The sequence below is a fragment of the Macrotis lagotis genome, chromosome X (assembly GCF_037893015.1).
Source record: "Macrotis lagotis isolate mMagLag1 chromosome X, bilby.v1.9.chrom.fasta, whole genome shotgun sequence".
NCBI lineage: Eukaryota > Metazoa > Chordata > Mammalia > Peramelemorphia > Peramelidae > Macrotis > Macrotis lagotis.
The window spans coordinates 214517030-214542971 of record NC_133666.1 but is presented as its reverse complement, the minus strand read 5'-3'; the positions used below and the strand labels follow the sequence as shown (position 1 = coordinate 214542971).

The 25942-nt window shown below is 36.0% G+C and overlaps 1 protein-coding gene across 2 annotated transcripts in view; it reads left to right on the top strand.

Moving 5' to 3' along the window:
- The window catches only part of RGMB (repulsive guidance molecule BMP co-receptor b), a 35936-nt gene extending 11008 nt beyond the window's left edge, over positions 1 to 24928 (top strand). For both annotated transcript variants that reach the window (XM_074207641.1, XM_074207642.1), the window contains exon 5: positions 21710 to 24928. In XM_074207641.1, the coding sequence (XP_074063742.1) occupies positions 21710 to 22378 (669 nt within the window). In that variant the 3' untranslated portion in view covers positions 22379 to 24928. The remainder of the gene's footprint in view (positions 1 to 21709) is intronic.
- The last annotated feature ends 1014 nt before the right edge of the window (positions 24929 to 25942 follow it).

The following is a 25942-nucleotide window of genomic DNA, read 5'->3' as shown; positions in this document are numbered from 1 at the left end:
CTTAGTGATAACCAAGGGTATGTAGAGTGTCTATTACAGTACAATGATGTATAATCACAGGATAATCCATAGACCACAGAATAGCAATTTAAGGCCAAAGCTGAGGGAAGAAGCTAAAAAATTACATTTAGCTTGCCATGACCGACTGGTTCATGTTTTTAAATAATCACTAAATCAGGGTTTCTTAACCTTATTTTTGTTTTTGAATACCTTTGACATTTTGAAGCCTATGTCCTCCTTTAAATGTTTTTAATTGCATAAAATAAAAATCACAGGATTACAAAGGAAACCAATTATATTGAAATCATTCATTTAAAAAATACATTAAACCCAAGTTCTTGGACCCCAGGTTAAGAACCTCAGCATTAATGTTTTCTGTGAAACTAGATGGAGACCTGCCTTAAAAGCATTTGTTCAGTTGTCCCTGTGGGAGAGAATCTGTGCTTTCCTTATATTCTTGTAGTAATCCTAATCACTGTAAACAAGCAAAGGAATTAATAATAAGGAATTTTTGCAAGGAGTGGTTACCTTAATATTCTTTCATCAGCTATTCTCTGTAGAAAGTATTAAATATAAAAGTATTATATTAGACAAAAATATTTTGAGCAAGTAATGTCCAGACTTTTTTATTTTTACATTAATCTGAATTAAATTAATATAGGCATGTTGTATACACTGTTACAAAACCCCTGGAGGTATATTTGGAAACACCCATAAGTGTCCAGTTTGGAATTCATTTCTACAAATAAAGAAGAGCCTTGCTCTCACATAGACATGAATGATGAGTTCAGAAATGTTTGCAATTATAGTTTCAAGTCAATACCTCAAACCTTCCTTTTGGTTTTCTCAATCTTATAATAAATATAACTAATTTTTATAGACCTTTTTTGACTTTATACTTGTTAAGGACCATGTTAGTAATAATGTGTAAAAAAAAAAGTATAACTAAAAGAATCCATTTCTTTACTTTTATGGTTTTAAAACCCTAGTATTATCAAAGAAAATTCTTTAAGGCTACTGAGCATTGAAAATGCAACAAGAAAAATCTCTCCTGGGATGTGAAAATACTGAAAATACTGTAAGTTACCCAGGGTGGAGGTGGGGGGTTAGAATGTAACTATTATCTTGGGTGGAAGTCAGAGGAAGAGAGGACTTATTTTGTAGGAAATTAACCATACCTTACAAATTGTCACATCAAGTAATGTCTTTTCTCTTCATTCAACCTTGAAAAAATATAATCATTTGGAATGAATGTAGTTAAAAAATATTCTATAACACCTATTACTTCATGGAAATTAATATTTATAGATAGAAGAATGATAAAATAGCAAAGGAAGTAATTGAGGTATTTTCCTTTTCCTTGATCTTTTGTTATGCTGTTGAAAAATGGTTCTTCACATCTGGTAACCATGCTGTCCAGCAACAAAATCCTCAGTGTCTTTATGACTTCTTGCAGTATCTCTCTTCCTGAACCTCTACAAATCCTGTCTCAGGGTTTGTTGAGTGCCTATGCATATCATGTACAGGCCAGTCTGAGCTAGAAAATACTAGAATGTAACTCAGCGATTTCCTTAACTTAATCTTCTTAATCTCTATATTCGATCAAAACTTCCCTAATCTCAATATTAAAATATATCTCAAGGATTTCTTTAACTTTCTTTTCAAGACTGGCCAATAATCTATTAAACCATGGTCTATGGATTATCCTGTGATTATGCATCATTGCACAATTAAAGAGATTGCTGCCTTTAAATACATTCTTATTTTGTTTGCATCCAAAATTGTACAGTCCATTGGACATGGATACCCTTTGCCTAATTCTTTCCTCCCCAAAACGCCTATTTATTAAAAAAAAAAATTGTATGATGAAAAGGATTCCTAAGTGTGCATTCCCCTTTTAGGTAGAACCCTCTCCAGTTGTTTTCTCGAGCAAGCTAATTTAGGATGATAGATTTAGAACTGAAAGGGACTTCAGAGACCATCTAGTGATTCTAGTCCAGCCCTCTCACTTGAGAAAAGTGACACAAAGACATTAAATTATGTACTCTAGGTCACATTTGTAATGAGTCAGAAGTGAGATTTGAACTTGAGTCCTCTTCCTCTGGGGTCTGTAAGTACTTTTTCACACACTTTTTAATTCTCCTCCTGTTCCCCTTTGAATACCTCTATACATCTATCTTTCTACCTTCCCCCCAGAAAACAATCAAAAAGAAAAATCAACAAGTTTTATCTGATTTTTTTTTTGGCCACAGGAAGCCTTTTCTAACTAACCAAAATAAGAAATAGGACCTATTTTTTAATGACATATAATAGAAATCATTAGCTGAAGGGCAAATAGGTCCAGACAAAACATCCTAAGAAATCCTTAGGGCTCATCTAATTCACTCCCCTCCCTTCATTTTGCAGATGAGGACTTGAGACCTCCAGAGAGAGAGTCCAAGTGTTTTTCCAAGCACTTACAACTAAACTGAGTTCTTTCTACCATATATGGTTGTCACCACATGTATACATCTATGCCAATTATCCATCTTATATTCCCCATCCCAAAAAAAGAGCATGTAGCTTGGCTTATGTTCAGTTTTATTTTTTTTAATGAGTTGGGTTTTTTTCATTTTCTCTTCCTTTTTGGGGGGAGGAAGGGTTCTGTTGTACATATATGTTGTATTTTCCACACTATCAAGAAGGTTAACCAGCTTACCGACCAACAAGGTTCTCAGTCTTCTCTCAATCCCCCATCCCTACCCAAGCAGAGAGCTGAAGGAGTTTGTGGCATAGAAGCCCTTCTTTGCAGATCTCTATCAGCTCTGCACCTTCCTCCCGAATGTTAGCTGCTTGAGAGCCATGCATGGTGGTAGGGCAAGATGGAGATCATTAGAACTGGAACTTTAAATGGTTTCTTGAAGAAGAAGCATTTCTTTGTAGAATGAAGAGAGCCCAGTTGCATTGGTTCCCAAAAGGCTTAAGTGTTAAGCTGTCTTGAATGGTGCTTATAGAACTTCTCTGAAATCCTTAGTGTAGTGGTTTCAAAGTCTTTTAGAAACAGGCCACTAATGTGTATGTGTATCCCTACAGGCTGTATAGTGACTAAGAAAACCACACGTTGACATGATTTGTGCTCTTCTGTATTTGTATTTATTTTGTTAAAAATTTCCCAATTACATTTTAATCAGGTTGGACACTACCTACATGTTTGACACCTTTACTACATCCACCCTTCATATCACAGTTTCTATTCTTATACTTATTGTAAGCTTTTTAGTTAAGCTTACATGTGTTATTTATTCTGATCGAAGAAAATCTAAGAATATTAAAATCCAAATTCCTAGGCAATGTAAATTAGATTGGATTATTTTTCTTTCAAAACAGTTACTAGATATTTAAAATGTTGGAGCAGGAAAGGAGCTTAAGAACCATATAGAACCTTATTTTCATGCACTGATGCCTGAATGATGAAATGATTTATCTAAGGACACATAGATCATTATGAATATAACTAGATCTAAAATTTTGATCTCAGCTCTAAGCTAGAGGACTGTTCTTGCACCTTCTCAGGGGCAGGTTCCACTAGAGTGCTTGAAATGTGATTCTATTTATAGAAATTAGATTTTCATACTATAATTCAGGAATACAATCTACTTTTTTAAAGTAAAACATCTATGTGATTTTAAAAAATCAATTTTATTATTCAAACCAATTACGTAAAATTTACTAGAAATCATAGTACTCCTACCTTGTTCTCAATAAGAAAGGAAAACAATGGGATTTTTCTATTGCCTTTTCATTATAAATATTCCTGTGCACTGGATCAATATAGAAGCTCATTTACTTTACAGGTTGGTTTTACGTGTTCAGGGAGGAAGTTTGTGTTCTTTTGCATGTGCAAATGGCTGTGCCAGATAGTGCACATGAGCGAGAGTGACAAATTGTTTCTGGTGAATGGGCTAGCATCTGGGCAAGCTGGGATTGCCCTGGTGAGGTTCCTATTATCATCACTTTTGCAAGCTGCCATGTATTTCTCCAGATTGAGGTGGGCAAGATAAATCTTGACAGCCTTCCCAGAGCTAATGAGGAGAATAAACAAATTGTTTTTCACACTTGGAGATGTTCTGTTCTTTAGCTCTAGTCAAGGAAAGCTCTCAAATTCTTCAACCTAGCCTTTGACCCTCTTCATTTTTCTTCCCTGGTGTGGGGTCAGTCAGTTTTGGGTGAGGCTTCTAGACCATAGCTCTCTAGCTCCATAGTAACTTTCATTGAGTTCTCCTAAAATTCCTAATGGTGGTGAGAGGAGCAAAGCATTGTAATCTTAATGAATTCATGTCTGCTAACTTCCTCAAGTTATTTGGAAACATGAGGCCTGTGTTCAGATTCTGAATCATTTTTTCTTTGAGTGACCATGAACAAGTTACTTTACATTTTTTTGATCCACAATTTACATTTCTATAAATTGAGGTACCTATTATTATATACATTTCAAGAAATTGTTTATAAAAACCACTCCATTTCAGAGATGGAAGAGACCTCAATGGGAACCTAGTTCAACCCATATCTCAAGAAGAATTCCATATCCACAGCAAGTGATCATCAAGCTTTAAGTAAGATACCCTAATGGGAGAAACTATTGTCTTCTGACAGCAGTGTCTTTCACTACTATTGTTCTAGTACCATTAATTGTGGTTGTTTTGGTGTATTGGTATTTATTAGTTCCCTCATGATTCTCCCCTGCATAGGGTATTCTCTGTGTATAGAGTATAACATGTTTACATGTTGCCTTCAGTTAGCTCTTGTATTCTTGAATTGCAAAATCAGGGCCAGGACATAGTTACGTTTCCAATAATTGAGAGGCATCTGTCTACATTGATCTTTAGTTTGATGGCTTTTGACTATTTGTCCTCATCCTTAAGTGTGTGATAGAACTTTTGAGCAAGGTTTCAGTAACCTTTAACTGTTAACTGCCAAGATGGGTTCATTGTGGTGATAGTGCTTTGTGTTACAGGCAGATGACCTTGATAATTTGTATAGAGTGGCTAGGTATACAAAAAGAGCCAGAGTAAGTTGTTAGGGTTTTTTTTTTTAATGTGAACACTTTATATAACAAACTACTTGCTTTTTCCAAAAAGTACTTTGTTGTGTTACTGATTATGTATATCCGTGAGATTAAATAAGTATTCTGTTATGATTTTCATAGTTATATGTAGGTGAGATATTTGTCATTTTTATTCCCGCTTTTACTGAGATATAAAGTGGTTGTATGATTGTCCCTAGGGAAAAAATTCAGAGGAAATAATAGTATTATGAACTGACAGGAATACATAAGTGTGAACTTCGATTTTTATTCGCTCCCTAATTTACCTGGATTTTTATGTTTTTGTTTTATATGTTGCAAAGCATCCCTTTATTTCTCCTTCATCTTTATTAAAATATATTGGAAATTATACATATTTTTAAAAACTGCTTTTATAGTCCCTTGAAGGAAAAGGGATGTGGAAGGAGCTGGTTAGAAGTAATCTAAAACTTGCCAAATGAAAAAAATTCACTTTATGTTAAGACTTATGTTTTGAGAATTTTTATAATACAGGAGAAAAAAATACTGCCATATTTTAGACCTCATTCCTGCAACCTCCTCTATCATTCCATTTCAGATATGCCTTGGAAGAAGAGAAATGGAGTCTTAATTATCCATTCCTTAAGTAAAATTGACTCAGAAGCTGCCTGTTACAGGTAGTGTCCTCAATAAGGAACAGTATATTCCTGCTGCTTTCAAATCAATACACAGCTTGCACCAACAAAAAAGTTTGTAGGCCAGAAGCCAGAGCCTGGTCTGTATGCAGCTCAAAGTTAGAACTCGCTTCTCTGTCACGTTTCCAAGGCTGCAACTCTCATACGTTAAGAGGAAGGAACAAGAAGAAGCATTAGATGCTTATTTCTTTTTAGTTGTCTTCAAGTAATATTAACCAAATAATTTGCTTATTTGAAATGTGGTGGGTAAAAATTGCCTATTAAGTTAAGCTATGAAAAATTTTCTTTACCTATTTTTTGGTTCTGCATTTATTTTGATTGAATGGAATTTGCTCAAAGTTTGTTGTCCTATGGGTGGAGCAATTTAAATTGTGGCTTTAAAAAAAACTGCATTTTAAAAATTGCCAGTGAGAATGGAATGGCACACATTTGAATCATTTAACTTGGTCTGCCTGGGAAGGGTTGGGGGATGCCTGAGGCTAGGGGACTTCTAGTGAAACTTGGTCCTGTAGAGGAATGAGCCCTTTGTGTTCCATTGGGGGGGGGGGGGGTTGTGAGGCAAATGAGGTTAAGTGGCTTGCCCAAGGCTACACAGCTAGGTAATTATTAAGTGTCTGAGCCTGGATTTGAACCCAGGTACTCCTGACTCCAGGGCCCGTGCTTTATCCACTGCGCCACCTAGCCGCCCCTACCTTTGTGTTCCATTTAGATGATTATTTTGAGACTGTACTAAATGAGAAAAATTGATATGACAGCATTTTATAAGCTAACTTGTGAGCCATTCTTCATGTTACCAAAATGGAGGTAATCTTTAGATTTAAAGGTTTATGTGTGTTTGGGCATGCCTTCTGCCTGTGAAATAAGAATCTAGAGAACTTAAGGAAAGAGAAAAAAAGACATTGATTTGGAAAATTGCAGTTAACAGAGTCGCTGGCTTCTGGAATTGTTGTCTCTGATGTTCCTGACTGACTTATTTCCAGGAGGAAGCAAGGTATATGGAAAGCCTTCAAGCTTTCCTACTTTTTTTGACTGTCTAGCATTTTTCTAGATCTAAAAATGTCAGTGATAGACCCCTCAAGGGTGAGTCCTACCCCCCCTTCCTCCCCAGCCCCCTCAGAGTCCAGCCTGAGTAACTTTAGGGCTTAGACACTCAGCAAGCATTTAATAAATGCCTACTGTTTGCCTGCTCTGCAGACTTAGATCATCTGCGGCTTCCAGGCTATACCACTAAGATTTTTTTTTAAGCAATTTATTTGGCTCCCATCAACAGACCACAAAGAGTGGGCCTGGCTAGGGACCAGTGACTAAGCCCCTGATTTCCTTGGTCTTTTTAGGCCTCACTATAGCCTCAGGTAGAATCTGGGCCTTTGAGGACACCCAGGTCTAGGCCAGGAAAGCTGTCTGCACTTGTCTAGCTACAGGCTTAACACTTGAGAGCAACTTTGGTCTTTCATAATTCAAAGACTATTACATTGCAGAAAATAGGAGGAATAGTGGTGGTAAATTTTGGTGAAGGTTACATTGAGTGACTCCAGTCATTCATTCAAGGGTAGTGGGGGCCTAATCTTCTTTAGGTCTTACCTGAAAGGCTGGTAGCAGATTCTTTGTGGATATAGTCATGATATTGGGGTTATGAGAGCCAAATTAGTTTGGTTTTCCTGGTAGTTCCTAATTGCTTTCATAATAAAATACAAACTCCCAAACTTCTTACTTGGTATCCTTGAACTCAGCAAGCAAATTGTCAACTTTTTTAGAATATTTTTATGCTATGCATATTGACATATCTGCTTTCCTGGATTGTACACTGCTTCCTGAGCATATTTTATATTCTCAAACCTCCTTGTCTTGGTTCACTTTCTCTCCTGATGGTCCTTTTGAAATGGTCCTTTTCCTCCTTTTCAAACTCCTAATCCCTAGACGTTTCTCTGCCTGTTGGAATCCTCTTTTAAACTCAGATGTTACTTGCCTTCATGAAATCATTCCTGACCCCCCCTTCTCCGAAATAGCTGATCTTATTTTCCTCAAAATGCTTATGCCACTCTTTAACTTTATCTGTACATTTACCATATTATATTTTGCCTGCATTATTTTGCTTTTTTCATGGTGAGATGATATACATATATATATATATATGTATATATATATATATCATAAAATCTTGAATGATATTGCCAACAGTGCCAGATTCTAGTAGGATCTATTAACCTTATTGTCAAAACATATACTTAGTTAAATGTAGATAATCTTATCATTAGAGAGCTGGTTAAGAACCAGGTAATTTTTGATGTTATTATGGGGAAAGGGGCAGGGTTTTACCCAGGGAAAACATTTACTATAGAATTATGAAATGTCATTCACAGAAGTTATCTATGCCTGTGGAATCTTGACTCCTTCAGGTATTAAAATAAGTAATTTATTTGTTTACTGTCTTGAATTCCCTTAAAATTACATTTGCTTCCAACCCTTCTTGTCTTCTCCAGCAGTTTGCCAACACAATTATTCTCTCTACTCTTTCTTCTCTGCTGCCTACAAGCAAGATCAAGTCTCACCATTCTCAAAACCATCACCTCACTAGATTCTAGCATCCTCGAAATCTTCTCTTTCAAAGACATTCCCCACCACCACCCACCCCCAATTGCTATTACTTCCTTTATTTTTTATTAACTTTTTTTAAGGCAACAGGGTTAAGGGACTTGCCCAAGGTCACACAGCTAAGTGATTATTAAGTGTCTGCAGCTGGATTTGAACTCCGGTCCTCCTGACTCCAGGGCCAATGCTCTATCTACTGCACCACCTAACTCCCTTTTATTAACTTCTTAATCCTGAAACTGTTCTTTCCAGTGTTAACAGTTATTAATTGCCAGACTTTTTCCTCAGTCCTCATCATTCTTGACCTTTCTACAACATTGTTGACCACCCTTTCCTTCTGAACACTCTCTCTTCTTTTTATTGCTATGACACTTATTCTCCCCTAGATTTCTCCTTTTAACTGTGGTGTACTCCTAGAGAACTGGGGTCCTGAGCCATCTTCTATATAGCTTTCCTTGGGACCTCATCACTCCCATAGATTTAATTATTCTTTCTATGATGAAGACTCCCCACATCTATGTATCTCCTCCTCTCTTTCCTGAGCTCCAATCTCACATTTCCAACCAGATGTCCCCTATGCACCTCAAACTCTCTCTGTCTAAAATAGAACTCATCTTTCCTTCTGACCCTATTTCAAACTTTGCTATCACTGTCTTATCCTTCCACTATCCCAGACTGCAGATAGCCATTCATTTGTTAAATCTACTTATTTCATTCACCCTACCCTAGATCATCTTTCACCTGACCATTAATTGACTTAATTCTCTGAATCCATCAATTATTCAACAAACCTTTGTAAAATACCTGTTATATGCATTCTCCTTGGAACATTCCTTAAACAGCAAGTTATTTTCCTAGAACTGTATCTGATTGTTATTTCCTTATTCAATGATCTCCAGTGATTATTTTGCTTTTAAGCACAGATGTAAACTTCTCTGTTTCATTCACAACCTGTTCCTGTTGCCCATCTACCTTTACAACTTTCACACATGGTCTGGTCAGTCAAGACTGCTCTTATCTCTCCTTGGACACTATGTCCTATCTCATGCCCCTGAACTGGCTGTCCCCCTGCCTAGAATTATCTCCTTCTCATCTGTCTCCTATAATTCCTTCTTTCCTTCAAAATTCAGTTCAAGCAAGACCTGCTACATAACCTTTCCTGATTTGCTCTCCCCTTTTCCCACTTAGTAGAATTCTCCTTCCCCAGATACCTTGTATTTATTATGTCAGTGTATTTGTTTGTTGTATATACACACACATATCTTGCCTTCCCTGAAAGAATATAAGATCTATGAGGATGGAGACTTTTGTTTTTTCTCTTTGTATTCTCAAATACTAGTACAGTCCTGACACCTAGTAGATAAATGTGGGTTAATGTTTCATTTTTGTATGCCTGAAATCTGTCACACTATTGTTACATGACTATGTTATATGAGTGCTTACCAAGTATTTGTTGAATTGTAGCTGAATTTAGTCTTTCTTGTTTGGTGAGTTTCTCTGTGGAACTTTCCAGTGGATTCCCACAACCAGGCTTCATGGTAACATCTCAGAGCACACACACCTGTGTGTGTCCATCACCCTTGCCAAGTGAGATACCTTAGATGCCAAACCTCCTTTGTTCCTCTGTAGGACATAATAGAGCCTGGTCCATTTGTTATTCTATGGATAGGAAAGCAGAGATATGGCCTGAGAGTGCCTGGAGTGTGGAAGGAAGATGAGAGCTTCCATGTGGAGATAACTTTTTTTTATTGTTTTTTGAATTTTACAATTTTCCCCCAATCTTGCTTCCCTCTCCCCCATCCCCCACAGAAGGCAGTCTGATAGTCTTTACTTGTTTACATGTTATACATTAATGTGGTGAGAGAAATCATATCCTTAAGGAAAAAAAATAAAAGAGATAGCAAAATTACATAATGAGATAACTTTTTTTTTAATTAAAGGTGGTAATAGTATTTGGTCTTTGTTTAAACTCCACAATCCTTTCTTTGGATACAGATGGTACCCTGAGATAACTTTTAAAAGCAATGAGATCGGGTCTCATTCTGAACCTAAATATCTACAGAGAATTAAAAATAATAATTGTTGGACTCTGAAACCTTTTCATCCCAAATAGTGCTGCATTGCTTGAAAACAAAATGACCTACATTTTGATTCCAACCTCTAGATTTATTTGGTCCAGGTCTGTAATTCACCTTATTGTAGATCACCATATTCTCTGAGTTTCTCAGAACAAGGAAAGATTATAACTTTCTAAGGGAATTTAACTTAGCTACAGACAAAAGCAAGACATGATCAAGTTCTTAACTCTCTTCTTAACTCTTCTGTTCCCATTCTTTCATTCTCATTCTCTTAATCACCCATGGAATGTACCATATAATGATAGTTATATTTGGTTCATTGGTATACATATGACTTTGCATTGTATAGGTTTGTAAAGTTAGGGGAAAGTGTATTTATATTAAAATTTTTATTTTATTTAATGTAAATTTATTTTATTTTAAAAAGTTTATTAAAATGTTAAAATTTCTTTAATGTAGAATGCAACTTGTTTTTCTAAAATTAAAATGTAGAACCTTCTTTGTTTTGTATATATGTGAAATTCTAAAAATATCCTAATTAATCTAGATGAAGCTGATTGTTCAAGCTACCATAAATTTTGAGAGTTCTCATAGCTTTTTAAAATTAATTTATAAGTTCTTAAACACTAAAAGAGACATATCATTTCCATACATGAAGCTGAACACGTATTTCAATTATGAAACCATGATTCTTTGCATTTTATTACTTTACTTTTTTTAAAAGTATACACTATTTAAAAAAAACCTAAAAAAAAGTATACACTATTTTCAAAACTGTCCTGCTTCTTTGTGCTTCTTTCTCAACTCCCTTTTTTATCCCCTCTCACCCTGGTAAAAATTGAAAGAAAAAACTTTTAATATATGAACATGCATAATCATATAAAAATTAATACACATAGTGACCATGTCCAAAACTCTTTTTTCGCCTTGTGCCCGTCACTGATTTTCTCGAGGTGTGCTTCATCAAAGGTCCTTTGAAGATCTGGTTACTTATAGCATTGATCAGACTTTTTAAAAAGTCTTTCAAAGTTTTTTTCTTCCTGTTATTGTTCCCTTGTATAAAGTGTTCTACTTGTGTTCATTTCTTTCTGAATCACTTCACACAACTTAGGATTCTCTGAAATAGTTTCTTTCATCATTTCTTATGGAATAGTAATATGCTCAAAATACTGCACATTATATTTGCATGCCACAATTTATTCAGTGATTTCCCAAATTGTCATATAAGCAATGTAAGATACATCCCCTTAGATTCTACTTCTCTTTTCTTCTTTCCCCTTTTGATTTTTCCTTTAATATGTTTTACTTGTGACTTTTCTCTTTTGACTATTACCTGCCCACATATCCATCCCCCCAATCCTCTCTTATTTGTCTGTTGAATTTCTACACAAAGAGATACTTGTTTAACCATCCTTTATTTCATTTCAGATAAGAGTTGAGATTCATCTGCTTTCCTCTTTTCTCACAACTCAATCAGGAGAAATAGCATGTTCCAAACCATTCTTTCTGGTTTCTTTTGCACCCTCCCTTCTCTTTTCCCTCTTCAAACCCTTAGAGCAAAATCAGTCTAAGCTAGCCCCCCCTTTTTTTTCAATTCCCTAAATAATCTTTGGGAATATTAAAAGTTCTGAATGGATACTTGTTCCTTTTCTCTCTCTATTAGAATGTTAACACTAAATCACCATATAGCTTCTTCCAAATGCTAAGATAAATGTAGGTTCCTAGATTACTTTTGACTCTGTGCTTATATTCCAGAGTTATTCCTCAGGTATAACATTTTTACCAGAAATACATCACATTAATGTTACATTAAAGATCCAGGTCTGTTCCAATAGGATTCTATTTGGCTTTGCAAGGTAAAATTATTCTTAATGGCATGATTATCTCTTTTGTCTTTTGGAATTTGTATTCCAAGATCTCTAGTTAATTGTAGAAGCTGCTGTTTGTGTGAATCCTGTCTCTATTTACTTAGTATTTGAACTACTTCTTTCTGGAAGTTCTCCTTCCAGTTAGTTTTCTTTAACAAAGAATTGAATTTTGACCATGCTATTCTCAATGTTTTTGATATTCTCCTGATTTTTGTTTCAGTGTTTCTTGTTGTGTGATTGTTAATTTCTATTTGGTATATTCTAGTTTACAGGGAGTTCATTTCTTGGGTAAGATTCATGTAGTCGGGGTAACTTTTTTTGTTTGCCACTGGTATTAGTTAGAAGTTATTGTCTCCCTCCCTTTTTTTTTCCTGGCCATCTTTAGACAAGAAAGAAAAAAATTGACTCTAGTTTATGCATTCTTTAATTCACACATCCTCTCCAACTTTTAGCTCCTGAAGTGGGACTTTGCACTGTGATTTTTAATAATATGGTCAGCCTTTGTTTGGTTTCATCCTGGATTCTTGGACTGATCTCTACCTCCTAAGATTAGGTCCCATGAATCTTTGAAGTGCAGCGTTCTGAATGTTCATATCCGTATATAACATCTGTATTTGGGACCTTGTGGCCACTGGCCTATACTCTGAGGACTACATCCGCTTGGTGGCTGCTACCCTCTAATGGCACTCCCTGGGATTTTCAGACTGTCCTGGTCTTTCTCTGTTCTCAAGGTTGACACCTTGTTTGCCTGAACTGTCATTGGCTTTACTGCCATCAGTTTTCTGGCTGGCTTTTTGTGCAGTTCTAGGTGGAAGAATTGACTGTAGTTTCTCATTGGTTTTTTAAAAATCATTCATAAAAATGGATTGAACTTCTAACTTTTACTAGAATTGGTAATGTGGAAGCTCAACAGTACGCTTCCATTCAGGCAATCATTTTTTGCCAGAAGTTTGGAAGTTTTATGATATTAACAACATTAGCAACAACAACAGTAATAGCATCTCAGTTTTATTTAACATCTTAAGACTTACGTAGTACTTTCTTCACAGCAGTCTATGTAGGTTGTACATTACCCTTCAAATAAGTCTCCATTCCAGTCAAACTGGTTCTGTAATTGTTCTCCAGAAATGACATTCTATCTCCAACTTTAATAAAGTTTCTGTATATACTAGAGCACTTTTTCTGGATTGGACTTTCTCTTTACTTTTTCCTCTTAAAAAGTAGTTTTCAGGTGGCTAGGTGGCACAGTTGATAAAGCACCAGCCTTGGAGTCAGGAGTACCTGGGTTCAAATCCAGTCTCAGACACTTAATAATTACCTAGCTGTGTGGCCTTGGGCAAGCCACTTTACCCCATTTACCTTGCAAAAAGCTAAAAAAAAAAAAAAATTTTAAAAAAAGTAGTTTTCAAGTGTTGCCTTCTACACAATATTCCCTGTTCCCCCAAAGTTATTGGAAACTCATATTACTGAAATTACTTTGTGTTATTGCATATTCACTTAGGCTAGAGGTTACTGTAATTTTTCATTTTTTAGATTAAATTTTCAGTTCTGAAATCTCTTCCCCACTTCTCCCACCAATGGAGAAGGCAAGAAAAATAAAATGTGCTACAAATTCCCACATTCAAAAAAAAAGAATAAGAAAGAAAGGAAACAAAAATAGGTTTCAGTTTGTTCTTTGATTCCTATCAGTTCTTTTTGGAAATAACATGTTTCATCATGAATTCTTTGGAGTTGTCCCTTGTCATTGTGTTGATCAGATACTACACATAGATACAGATTCACAGTTGGTTGCAATTGTTATGGTAGAAATTGTTCTCCTGGTTTTGTTCACTTCACTTTGCATCAGTTCTTACAAGTATTCCCAGGTGTTTTGAAACCATTCCCTTCTTCATTTCTTAGACTATGATAGTGTACCAATATAGTCATATACCATGACTTTTTCAGCCATTCCCCAATTAGTGGGTCATCCCTTCAGTTTCCAATTTTTTATTATCACAAAGAGGTGCTATAAATATTTTTTTGCATATGGGTCCCTTTTCATTTTTCTTTAATCTCTTTAATGTATGGACCTAGTAATAGAATTGGTGGTTGAAAGGGAAGGTACACCCACTTTAATAAATTTTTGGACATAGTTCCAAATTGTTTTCCAGAACAGTTAGGCAAGTTCACTGCTCCACCAACACTGCATTAGCGTCCTTGTTTTCTGATAACTCTCCAGCATGTGCCATTTTCCTTTTTTTTTTTGTCATCTTAGCCAATCTGATGGGTGTGAGGTGAAGGGATACTTAATTGTTTCTTTTCCCCTCTCTATTAGAATGTTAGCACTACATCACCATATAGCTTCTTCCAAATACTAAATAAATTTAGGTTTCTAAGGTTTCTCTTGATTCTGATAATATTTCAAAGTTACTTCTCAGCTATTTTTATCAGAAATACTTAAAAATGCATCATCCTAATGTTACACTAAAGATCCAGGTCTGTTCCAATAGGATTCTACTTGACTTTGCAAGGTAAAATTATTCTTAATAGCATGATTATCTCTTTTGTCTTTAGGAATTTGTATTCCACGATCTCTCAAAAATGCATTTCTCTAATTATGAGTGATTTAAAGAATGTTTTCATATGGCTATTGATAAATTGCATTTTTCCCTTTGAAAACTGACTATTCATATCTTGAGACTTTATCAATTGGGGAATAACTCTTTATTGGAAATTGATTTTCTTTGCTATATTTTAAAATGAAACCTTTATCAGAGAAACTTGCAATTTTTATTGTAGTTTACTGTTCTTCTAAATGTATGCATTCGTTTTCTTTGTGCAGAAACTTTTAAGTTTTATGTAATTGAATTTATCCACTTTATCTCCAGTGAACCTGTCTCTTAGTTGGTCATGAATTCCTACTGTATCTATAAATGTGAAAATTGTTTTCATGTTGTATTAAGTTGCTTATGATACAGTACCCATTTTGATATTATAGTGGCATATGATATCAGATATTGATCTTTGCCTATTTTCTGCCAGATTATTTCCAGTTTTCCCCGGTAGTTTCTGTTGAATATACCCCCATGTATAAGACACACCTTAATTTGGGGTCCTGAAATTTTGAAAAAAAAATGTAATACATAAAGTTATTGAACTCAAGTTTTATTGAAATTCAAGGACCTTCTGCTCAAAGCTTTCAGGCATCTTTTGGTTAAGTCTGGTGCCATTCCATTTTGTGAGCCTGGAGCACCAATTGTTTCCTACTTTGAAATCAGCTACTTCTTTTTCATCACAATTCTTCTGGCCTCCTGCTGAATCACCTCTGTGGATACAGGAATTCCACTTGCCCTTTGCTCTTCAATCCTTCTCTTCAATTCCCTCTCTAGATCAGGCCATGTGGCTGACTTGCTTCTCATTGGTCTTCTTCTGCAATGGTGTTTTCAGGATGATTTCTTCTTCCTGTAGCCAGTCTAGGATTGTTTTCTCAGTTGGAGAAGAACCAAACTTATGTTCAGCAACACAATTTCCATTCACTTTACAAATTGGATCACTTTGAACTTGAATTCAGCACAGTATGAAAATATTTTCTGAGCCATTTCTAGGCAGAGTGTGGAAAAACATAACCCAATATACTGGTAGCAAATATGAAACAATGAGCACAAAAACAAGAGGCATGAAAAAGCAGAAAATGCAAGTAAAAAAAATCTACAACCACTGTATAAGAGGCTCCCAATTTTTAGACCCCAAATTTTTTGAAATAGGGTTTGTCTTACATGTGGAGAAATGCGGTTGTCAGTTCTTGCCCCCAATAACTGCAGTCTTTGGATTTATCACATACTGTGCTCATTTGCCTCTATATATTGTGTGCTTGTTCTCTTCCACTGATCATTCTCTTTTTCATACCCAGTAAGTTCCTTGATGCTGACAACTTTCTAGTATAATTTGAGATCTAGTTCTGCTAGCCCCCCTCCTTCTGTTTTTCATTGTCTAATATTCTAGAGAAACTTTTTGTTTCTCTAGATAAATTTTGTTATTTTTTTCTATCTCTTACCAAGTAATTCTTAGATAGTGTGATCAGTATGACACTGAATAAGTTAATTTAGCTAGTCCTTTTACTATGTTTGCCTTGTTTGTTTGTTTGGTTTTTTTTTTTGTATCTTTAAAATGAGCTGGAGAAGGAAATGGAAAACCACTCCAGGATCTTTGCTTAGAAAAACCTCAAATGGGGTTAGGAAGAGTCAGAAGACTACAAGAAGAAGCACCTACCTAGGGGCGGCTAGGTGACGTAGTGGATAAAGCACCAGCCCTGGAGTCAGGAGTACCTGGGTTCAAATCTGGTCTCAGACACTTAATAATTACCTAGCTGTGTGGCCTTGGGCAAGCCACTTAACCCTGTTTGCCTTGCAAAAAAAAAAAAGCTAAAAAAAAACACCTACCTATATTACCTACACTGCTAAATATTGGGCAAATAAAGACATTGGAATCCTTGCATCTAGGAGCTCACTATTAAAAAAAATACTTAAGTGAGAGAGGCCACGGAAAGTTGCTCTCTGACTGATGGGCTTGATCAAGGCTTCTAACTGGGTAAGAAAGGTTGATTTCCCTGCAGAAAGATATGAAATCCAGGTTGGAAGTGTTGAATTTCCTGAGAGCCCTCCCTCCCTTAGGGGGAACCAGGTCCCTGCTGTGGAAGGGTGAGTTTGAGTTGATTGCATCTTGCAGAATGAAGTTTCTGGAGATCATGAAATCCAGGTCAGGGTGGGAAATGAGAGTTACAGCAGGGCCTAAGTGGAAGTTACAAAAAACTCATGCTTGATATCAGAAAAAAGCTTTATGATAAGTCAGTAACTATGCAGTTTTTATTGTATCAGAAACCCTGCTAGTCACTGGAGATTAATACAAAAATGAAACGGCCCCTTCCTTCAAGAAACTTCAAGTGATCCTAAAAGAAGTTGCCTTGGGAGGTAGTGGATATCCCCTCACTTGTAAGTCTGGAGATGATGCCTAAATAAATCATTACTTGTCACTTGGATCAAGGAGGGATTCTTTTTTGGATGTGGTCTAGGCTTCTGCTGAAGTCCCATTTCAGAAATTCTTTTATTTCTTAGGTAACTGTTACATTTTCAGGAGAGGTTGATTTGTGTTCTCTCTGTCTCTCTGTCTTTCTTGTTCTCTCCTTCTCCCTTCTCCTGCTGTTCTCCTTCTCTCTCTTCCTTTCTTTTTTCTCCCCCACTCTCTATTCCCCCTTTTGTCCCCTCTACTCCCCCCCCCCCAACTTTCCACTTACCCTCCTCTTCCTGATAGGCTTTGTGGGTGGTGAAGATCACAGGGAATGAAACATTAAAAATAAATGAGAAGAGCTGAAGTAGTTTGTCTGAAGATTGGTGGTTGAGAGGGGTGGAGTGGAGGAAGTTTAACAAAAGGCATTGATGTTTTAAATGCACAGCAATAGGATCCATCAATAATAAATGGTGTGGTATAGAGTAAATGTGCCAAATTGAGTTATTAGAGTATATGGATTAGTTCATAGAGAAAAAAATAAACTATAGCCGGTGTTAGAGATTCCCTGAGTTCTTCTGATTAAAATTTACAAGAATTATGATTTTGTCAACAAAAGCTTTTATAACTTATACTTGGAAGCATAAAAATATTTGACTTTGCAAAAATTATAGTTAAAAATTTTTGAAGTATTTTAGGAAAGAATTACTCGGAATGAATAATTTTTTTTCTGTTCTTAATTAGGAGAAAAAAGTTTCTGATATCTCTTCCAATTTAATAGTTGTAATGAAGCAAATCTTTTCAGAATTGGAATGAAGGCAGGATGAAGATGCGATTTTATAAAATCATTAATCTAGAGCAGAAAGTGAATATAATTGGTCATCCATTATATTCCTCTCTGCCCCGCCCCACCTTTTGTAGATGAAGAAACTAGAGACATGAAGAAGCTTGCTCCCTTATTACAAAGATATGGTAGTAGACAGAAGGATCCATGCCCAAGTTCTCTGTTTTCAAAATCAACACATTTTTTCCTGTGACACAATATTTTTGGTCTTTATTCATCTGCTCTCTCTAGTTATCCTCATTTTCTCTTTTTTATTCCACCACCTCTCATATAAACAGATCTGCCCCTAAAATAATCCCGCATTATACTTTGGAATATGTTGATCTAAACACTTTGTAGAATGGTATCATTCCATACATATGTTATGTATGAGATCATCTTATCTAGTATAAAACCAAAGTAAGAAAAATCCTGACTGTGATATTTCCTATAAAGATTATTCCCATGAAATTGAAAAGAGAGGCAAAAATATGTCTTGGATAATTAGAGTTCCTCATTGATACAGAAGATTGTGAATAAAAATTAATATCTTGAATACCATAACAAATGAAGACAACTATATGTGGGATTCTGTATAAAGTCTTTTAGGTGCAAGTGATGATTAGTGTGTGTGTGCTAAGTTTCTGGATTGAAATGAGAATATTAATGAATAAAGCAGATTCTTGGTTGAGATTAGTGAATAGTTCCATATGTTTTGTATCAAATTGTTTGCCTCTTGGAAACTGTTTTTGAGAGCTGGATGATATCAGTGCTTTTCTTTCTTTCCCAATCAAATGGCTTCCTCTTGGGTTTTCCTAAGGTGAGCAAAAAATGCTTATTTCTGGAGATGATGCCAAACTAGTTTAAATTTAGAGTTTGGTAAACTAGATAGACAAATTGCTCGACTCTTTGAAGCAATATTCATTTAATCATTGAGTGCTGGTGTTGTAATTCTTGGGAATAAGGGTAGTTATTATTTGAAAACTCCAGTACTATTCCTCATGATTACTAGTTTTCATATTAACCCCTCATTTGCAGAACTGATTTGAGTTGCTTCTTATCGTATGTTCTAGGTATTGTTCCTATCAAACTTTTGAATTTAGAACCAAAAATAAATCTGTTTAGTTAACGTGGTAAATGCCTACTTTCATAGACCTCATTTACCTCATTTCTTAGGCACAAGCAAGTCACTGAAAATATCATCTTTGGTCCCATTCCTCTAGAGTGTTAGAAGGTATTGAAATGTGAGAAGACTGGTAATGAAATGAAATTGTGGTTCAGTGTAATTGGAGGTGGGGAAAACCCAGCATTTTCATAGTACATTGTCTGCTTTTAAGCTCTGTTTTTTAGTCCCAGCTGCAGACGGCGGATATGAATTGTGAACCAGCTGCTGTGCTGCAGCTGGTTCAGATCTGACTTTATAAGTGCCTAAATGAAGCAAAATGAAATGTCTGGAAAATTCCAGTCAGGCAACACTAGTGGGAACATGTGAAATTAAATAATGTGAGCAAATGTCGGCTAAGTTGGACAAATGAGACAAGCTTAATAGTAGGAGTGAGAAACCTGTATGGGGAATACATAGAACTAATCCAGTTTAAAACCTCTCTAGCAAGTGTTGTTATTTTGATTTTTCTCCTTATCCTCATTGAGCCTCAGTTTTCGTCATCTGTAACTCTTTTAACAGTTGATTCCAGTGCTAGTTTTCATCATTCAGGAACAGAAGAAAGGAAATGTCAGTGAAAATAGTTAGTGTCCATGATATTAAATATTAGGTAAAACTTCAGAATACAATTTTATTTATTCAGAACTGATTTAAGTACAAAAGGAAAAACAACTCTATTTGGAATTGAAAGATTTTAGTACATATCCTAATATTACCATTTTCTAGACCTCAGTTTCCAAATCTGTAAAGTGAGTTAGATGAGATCACCTCCAAGTTCCCTTCCAACTCCAGATGTAGGATTCTAGGATCTTTATTTTGTGCCATTCAGTAGTTTGTCTTTAAATTGTCTCAATGTTAAATAGTGGGAATATAGTGAAAGGTAAAAGACAATCTCTGCCGTAAAGGAGTTCACAATCTTTTGGGCAAGGTAACATGAAAACAACAATGGGCAAACAAGATATATATCAGGATCAAGTGAAAATGATAAAAAAAAAAAAAAAGACACTAGACTTCAGACAGTTGGGGAAAGAAATTCCTCTAAATTCAGTCTGTGGCTTGTCTTTGGACCATTGTGAATTCTGTCAAAAATCATTTGCTGATAACCAATGGATCTTTTTTCTCACTGTGTAATCTCTTGTTCTGTAGTAGCACAGTTAATCAAGAGACATCCTACCAAGAATATGAAAAGGACCAGTGTCCAAAGTGATGTTTGAGGGAAGCATTTGCTTTAGCAGAGTCAAGCTCTTTTTAACCCACCATTGTGCCTCAGAAGTGGATTGTTCCAGCATTTCCCCTTTAAGTTATGAAACATATTTCAAAACTATCAATTGACTTTTGTCTTAGAAACATATGGTTGGTAACTACTGGTGCAATTGCCCTCACTTCAGCTCTCAATTTCTAATTTCATTATTTATATTTGGTAATGGATATTGCTATCAATTACACTGTGTCCCGATCTGATTATTTATAGTTCGAAGGAGAACAGTTCTTATTAGTCCAGTGTAGTATAAAGTGTTTTGGATTTGGGGTTAGGACCAATTTTTGAACCCTGGTTCTGCCTCCTATTAGCTGTGTGACCTTGGGTAAGTCATTTAACCTCTGTAGACCTCAATTTCCTCATCTTTAAAATGACGGATTTCGGCTGATGGTTTAACAGCTAAGGACGATCATGAAGAACTCCTAACTTTTTCCCTGTAGCACAATTAGTTTATTAAATTAGTTAATTGTTGTTTAAGAAGGCTGGGCAACCTTTTGGGGAGGAAACTAGGAATGGGACAAAAAAATGACTGGAAATGGGAAGAGGAGGGAAACAAGGATACATCAAATGAGGATGGGGAATAGAGGAAGGATTGACTAAGTAAGGAAGAGGAGCCTTAGTGTGTCTCCAAAGAGGGATTCTGCATTATGATTGGAAGGAATTGGTTTTTGAGCCTAGCAGTTCATCCTTTCTAGTAGATATTTCCTTGCTTTAATGAGATAAAGCAACATGCTGATAAAGACTTTTTAAGTTTTGACTAAATGAATCATATATATATATAGATGTCTAGCACATTTTTCTAGTTATATTTGCTATATATTGAATTATATTCTAGAGCTACTATAGTCTTCATAGTATCATTGCATTCCATCCGGTGGGGGGGGGGGCTTGGGGGAAGTGAAAATCTTCAATTGCACATTTTCCTGAATTTTCCTTAAAATTTGGTTCTGAATAAAGAGGGTTTCTAACCATTAAGCTGAATTGAAGCCATGAAAGTATTTGGCATGATGTCTATAAATTATTTGGAGTTGAAGGAAAAGGCACCAACCAGGTGTCCCTAGCTACTATTCCCTCTTCCCAAGTAAATTTGATCCCTTGCCAATTATACAATGACTATTGAGTAGACTTTTGAGTAGACAGAATATCATGATTCTAATTTTTTCTCTACTTTAAAAAACAAAACAACAACCACTCTTTCCTTCCTATTTTCCACAGATAACTATTATCTTCAAATCTCACCATGAGTGTACCGATCAAAAAGTATACCAAGCCGTGACAGATGACTTGCCAGCAGCCTTTGTGGATGGCACCACTAGCGGTGGGGATGGTGATATCAAAAGCCTGCACATTGTGGAGAAGGTGAGCGGTCACCATGTGGAGATGCATGCCAGATACATAGGAACCACAGTGTACGTGCGGCAATTGGGTCGCTATCTGACTTTGGCTCTCCGCATGCCCAAGAACCTGGCTATGGCTTATGAAGAAAGCCAGGATCTGCAGCTCTGTGTGAATGGCTGCCCATTGAGTGAGCGCATCGATGATGGGCAGGGGCAGGTGTCTGCTATCATGGGGCAGACATTTCCCAGAGCTGCCTCAGCACCTGCGGGGCCGGGATATACACTGGAGACTGCCACTACTCAGTGTCATGAGAAGATGCCAGTGAAAGACATCTATTTTCATTCCTGTGTCTTCGATCTGCTCACCACTGGTGATGCTAACTTCACTGCAGCAGCTCACAGTGCCTTGGAGGACGTGGAGGCACTGCACCCTAGAAAAGAACGCTGGCATATTTTCCCCAGCAATGGAATTGGGGGCCTAATGGGAAGCAGCAACTTGTCTATCAGTCTTAGACTCATGTGCTTGATCCTTGTGGCGTTTTTGTAGGGTTGTTTTTTTGTCTATAACAAAAGTTTTAAAATATATATTGTCATAATATATTGAGTAAAAAGATAAGAGTATATATGTATATACCATGTATATGAAGGGATGTTTGTCCTGGGACACCCACCAGATTGTACATATTGTGTTGAACTGTTTTTCATGTATGTTGGATGTAGTATTCTTTGATTGTATCAATTTTGTTTTGCAGTTTTGTGAAATGTTTTATAATGTCCCTACATCGGGACCTATTAGAAAGCACTTTATTTTTTATATATTAAATATTTATGTGTGTATATGGTTAATATGTATAGTACATACACACAGATACCACACCTAGTACTCCCTCTACAGAAGGCCTACTTAAGTTGCAGATATGCTCATTATTACTATTTTTTTTACCTGATTCTTAGTGCTGTGTTGCCAAGAACCTCAATTTTCACATTCATAAAAAATCACATATTATTTTTATAGACGAAACTGATTAGGTCATTTACACTATATCTTCATCCTATTTCCTTCATCTTTCACCCAGTGATAAGCATGTGTGCTTATCTCAGACTACTGAGGAAGACAACCCAACTGCCAATCTTAATTCGTTTTGCCAAGAATTCTTTAGTCTATAGGAAAGAGGCTCTCTGAGTCAAAATTTTTGTCCCCATTGTACTATCAATCTTTTTCTTCCTCTGAAAATTGAAATGGCATTATATCTCATAGTCTTCTTACCCTTGTTTTTTTTTGTTGTTGTTCTTTTCCAAATTTTCCATATTTCTTACCTTCCCCAGTTACCACTATGTCTATCTATCTATGGAGCATGGAAGCAGTGACAATACAAGCTTTATTCTGCTGACCTGTTGAATTGGAGGGGTTTGGTTTAAATAAAAGTTTTGCCTAGGTCATTGCATTAGCTCCTCTCCCAAGACATCCAGGAGAATTTAAAAAGTAGTCAGCGTTGCTTTCAGAAGTCTGGGAGCTAGAGATTGAATTCTTGTTAATCCATGCCACCTCTCCTTATTCTCCCACCAGGAAGAAAAAGCAGTATCAAATGAATCTTTGGCCATTTCATTGTAGCTTGAATATATTCTTTCACCAAGTAAAACTAACACAGCTTTATTACATTTGAATAATTTGGATAATATAAAAATTGATGTTTAGCTTATGTTTGTCAACTAATTGCCTCCCTCTTCCACATCACTTTGTCTGTAGACATAGCAGAGCTAATGACCAAGTCTTGCTTTAGTTCTATCAGCTGAGTAAGCTGGCTGGACTTCAATAACACAACTACCTTGAGTGATTTGAAGCTTATTTGCACTGAGAAATACTAGTTTAATTTAGGGCTGTGATGAGATAAATATCTTTGACTCCTTAACTATTCATGTAAGCAAGAGCAGAACAAGTTGATGCTGGGTCTGGCTCTCACATGGAATGATACAACAGCTCCAGAGCTTCAGTGGACCTTTGATTTGAGTGGTATAGGGAACTTCCAGATGAGGAAATTCCCTCCACCAACTGCAGGGTCTCAGCAACTTGTCATTTTAGAGAGTGGTGTAGAAGCACTTAGAGATGGGAAACATACTTCAGAGCTAGTTCAATGGAAATAGCTCTTGTCAGGAGCTTAGAAATTATTTGATCCAGCCCCCTTGTTTTACAGATTAGGAAATCAGAGACCTGAAGTTAATTGACTTGCCAAAGTTACATAGATCAGTAATTAATTTGGGATTTTAGCCCAGGTCCTCTTACTTGCAAATCAAGTGCTAATTGAACAAATTTCATTAAAAAAATTTTTTTTAATCTTAAGATTTTGCACAATTTGTAATCAGATTGAAGAAAGATCATTTCTCAAAGTAGTAGGTGAGACCCTGAAGACTTTTGGACTGAAAGGTGTGCCATCACTTTTCTACCCTCTTATTAGGTCTTTTTCAGGGAGGAAAAAAACAGTACTTCCTTTAGTGGCTTGAAAAAATAAAGCTGGACTTTGTATTTCATATGAAAGGATTAAATGAAGCTGGTCTGTATTCCTAGGGCATAATCACTCTCACAATATACTTAGCCCATTTCCTTTCTTGCTAGAATACCTGTATACTACTTTGCTGTAATTCTAGGCCCCAGAGATTAGTATGTTTCAGAAATGGAAGTTCTTCCCTAGGGGGAGAGTTTAGTTCATTTTCTGCTGTTCCTTCTTGGGTTTCTGGAGAAAATGTTACTTGCACATGTTGGTTCCTGAAATCTACCATTAGCCAAAAAAAAGTTTTCCTTCACCCCAAATGTGTGGGTGGTTAGGCTGAAGCTGATGAATGGTCTCCTGGGGAACCCAAGCATAGAAGAAACACGGATTTTCCACAGATGCTTCCAATGACTGCCTTAAGAAGCCTTCAATTCTTTTATAATTCTTTGTGTGCTTGGAAACCCCCACAATGTGTCAAGACTTTGCAGGAAACTTTTAGATGTGGTTCATGGATATACTAATAAGTATTTGTGTAAAAGAGTGAGTGTGCAGTGTGTAAATACTTTAAATTATTATGCTAGAAAAATAAAGTTACATACCCTGCTGTGGAATGCTTGTCTTGATTATAGTGACACCTGGTGAGAATGCAGAGAAACACAGGTGCAGAAAGAATCTTAAAAAGCACCCATGCAGCAAACTTTCTGATTAGACTCATTGTGTCACTTAGCTTCAAACTCAAAAACCCTTTATTTTTTAAGTTATAAGTCAGAAAACTATTAGAACTGTAAAGGATCTAAAAAAATTATTCAGTTTTAACTCTCATTTTACAAATGAAAAAGGCTGCAAATATACCATCTATGAGGTCTGACTGTTTCAAGTTCACTATTTTCAATAAAATCTGTTTCATGTTCATATTCAATGTTGCCTTTAGACAGTTATTGCTGCAGTATATGTTGGAGAGATCATTAGTAATAAGAACTGATACTAAAAACTGCTTTAGAGTTTGTGAAGAAATTTACATTTTTAAATCTTATTTTAATCTTTAGAACAATATTAGGAAGTGGGTACTTTTATCTCTACTTCACAGATGTGGAGACTAAGGCAAGAGTGGTAGCAGACCAGTTTCATCCAAGGTCCTCTTGACTCCCAAGTCTGGTACTCAACAGTCCACCATAGTTTTGATGTGAAGATTTAAATTTTTAGCAAGTTTCCAAGTCTTAGATATTCTTTAAAATTTCATCACAATTTGTTCTTTAGGAAACACTGAAAGGGAGGAAAATTTGAGTCCAGTTCTTTTGTAAATTACAATCTATCTTCACTTCTTCAGGAAAGCAATTAGCTTTACTCTAGAATACCTTCATCTTGACCATTCTCAAACAGAATGGGACCCATTGCTGGAGAAATGTCATGAAACCTACTTGGTTAGTACCACTGTATATTTGTATGATCTAATCAGCTTGTCCCACACTGCCGCTCTATAGTCTTTTTACATATTTCATGTTTACTTACAACATTTCTCATATTTCCCTCCATCAGTTGCAGGTTCAGACTTCTCTCTCCTCATCATCCCACTTTCGCTTTTTGATGAAATCGTAAGACCTCAACTTCCTTGTCTCTCCATTTGT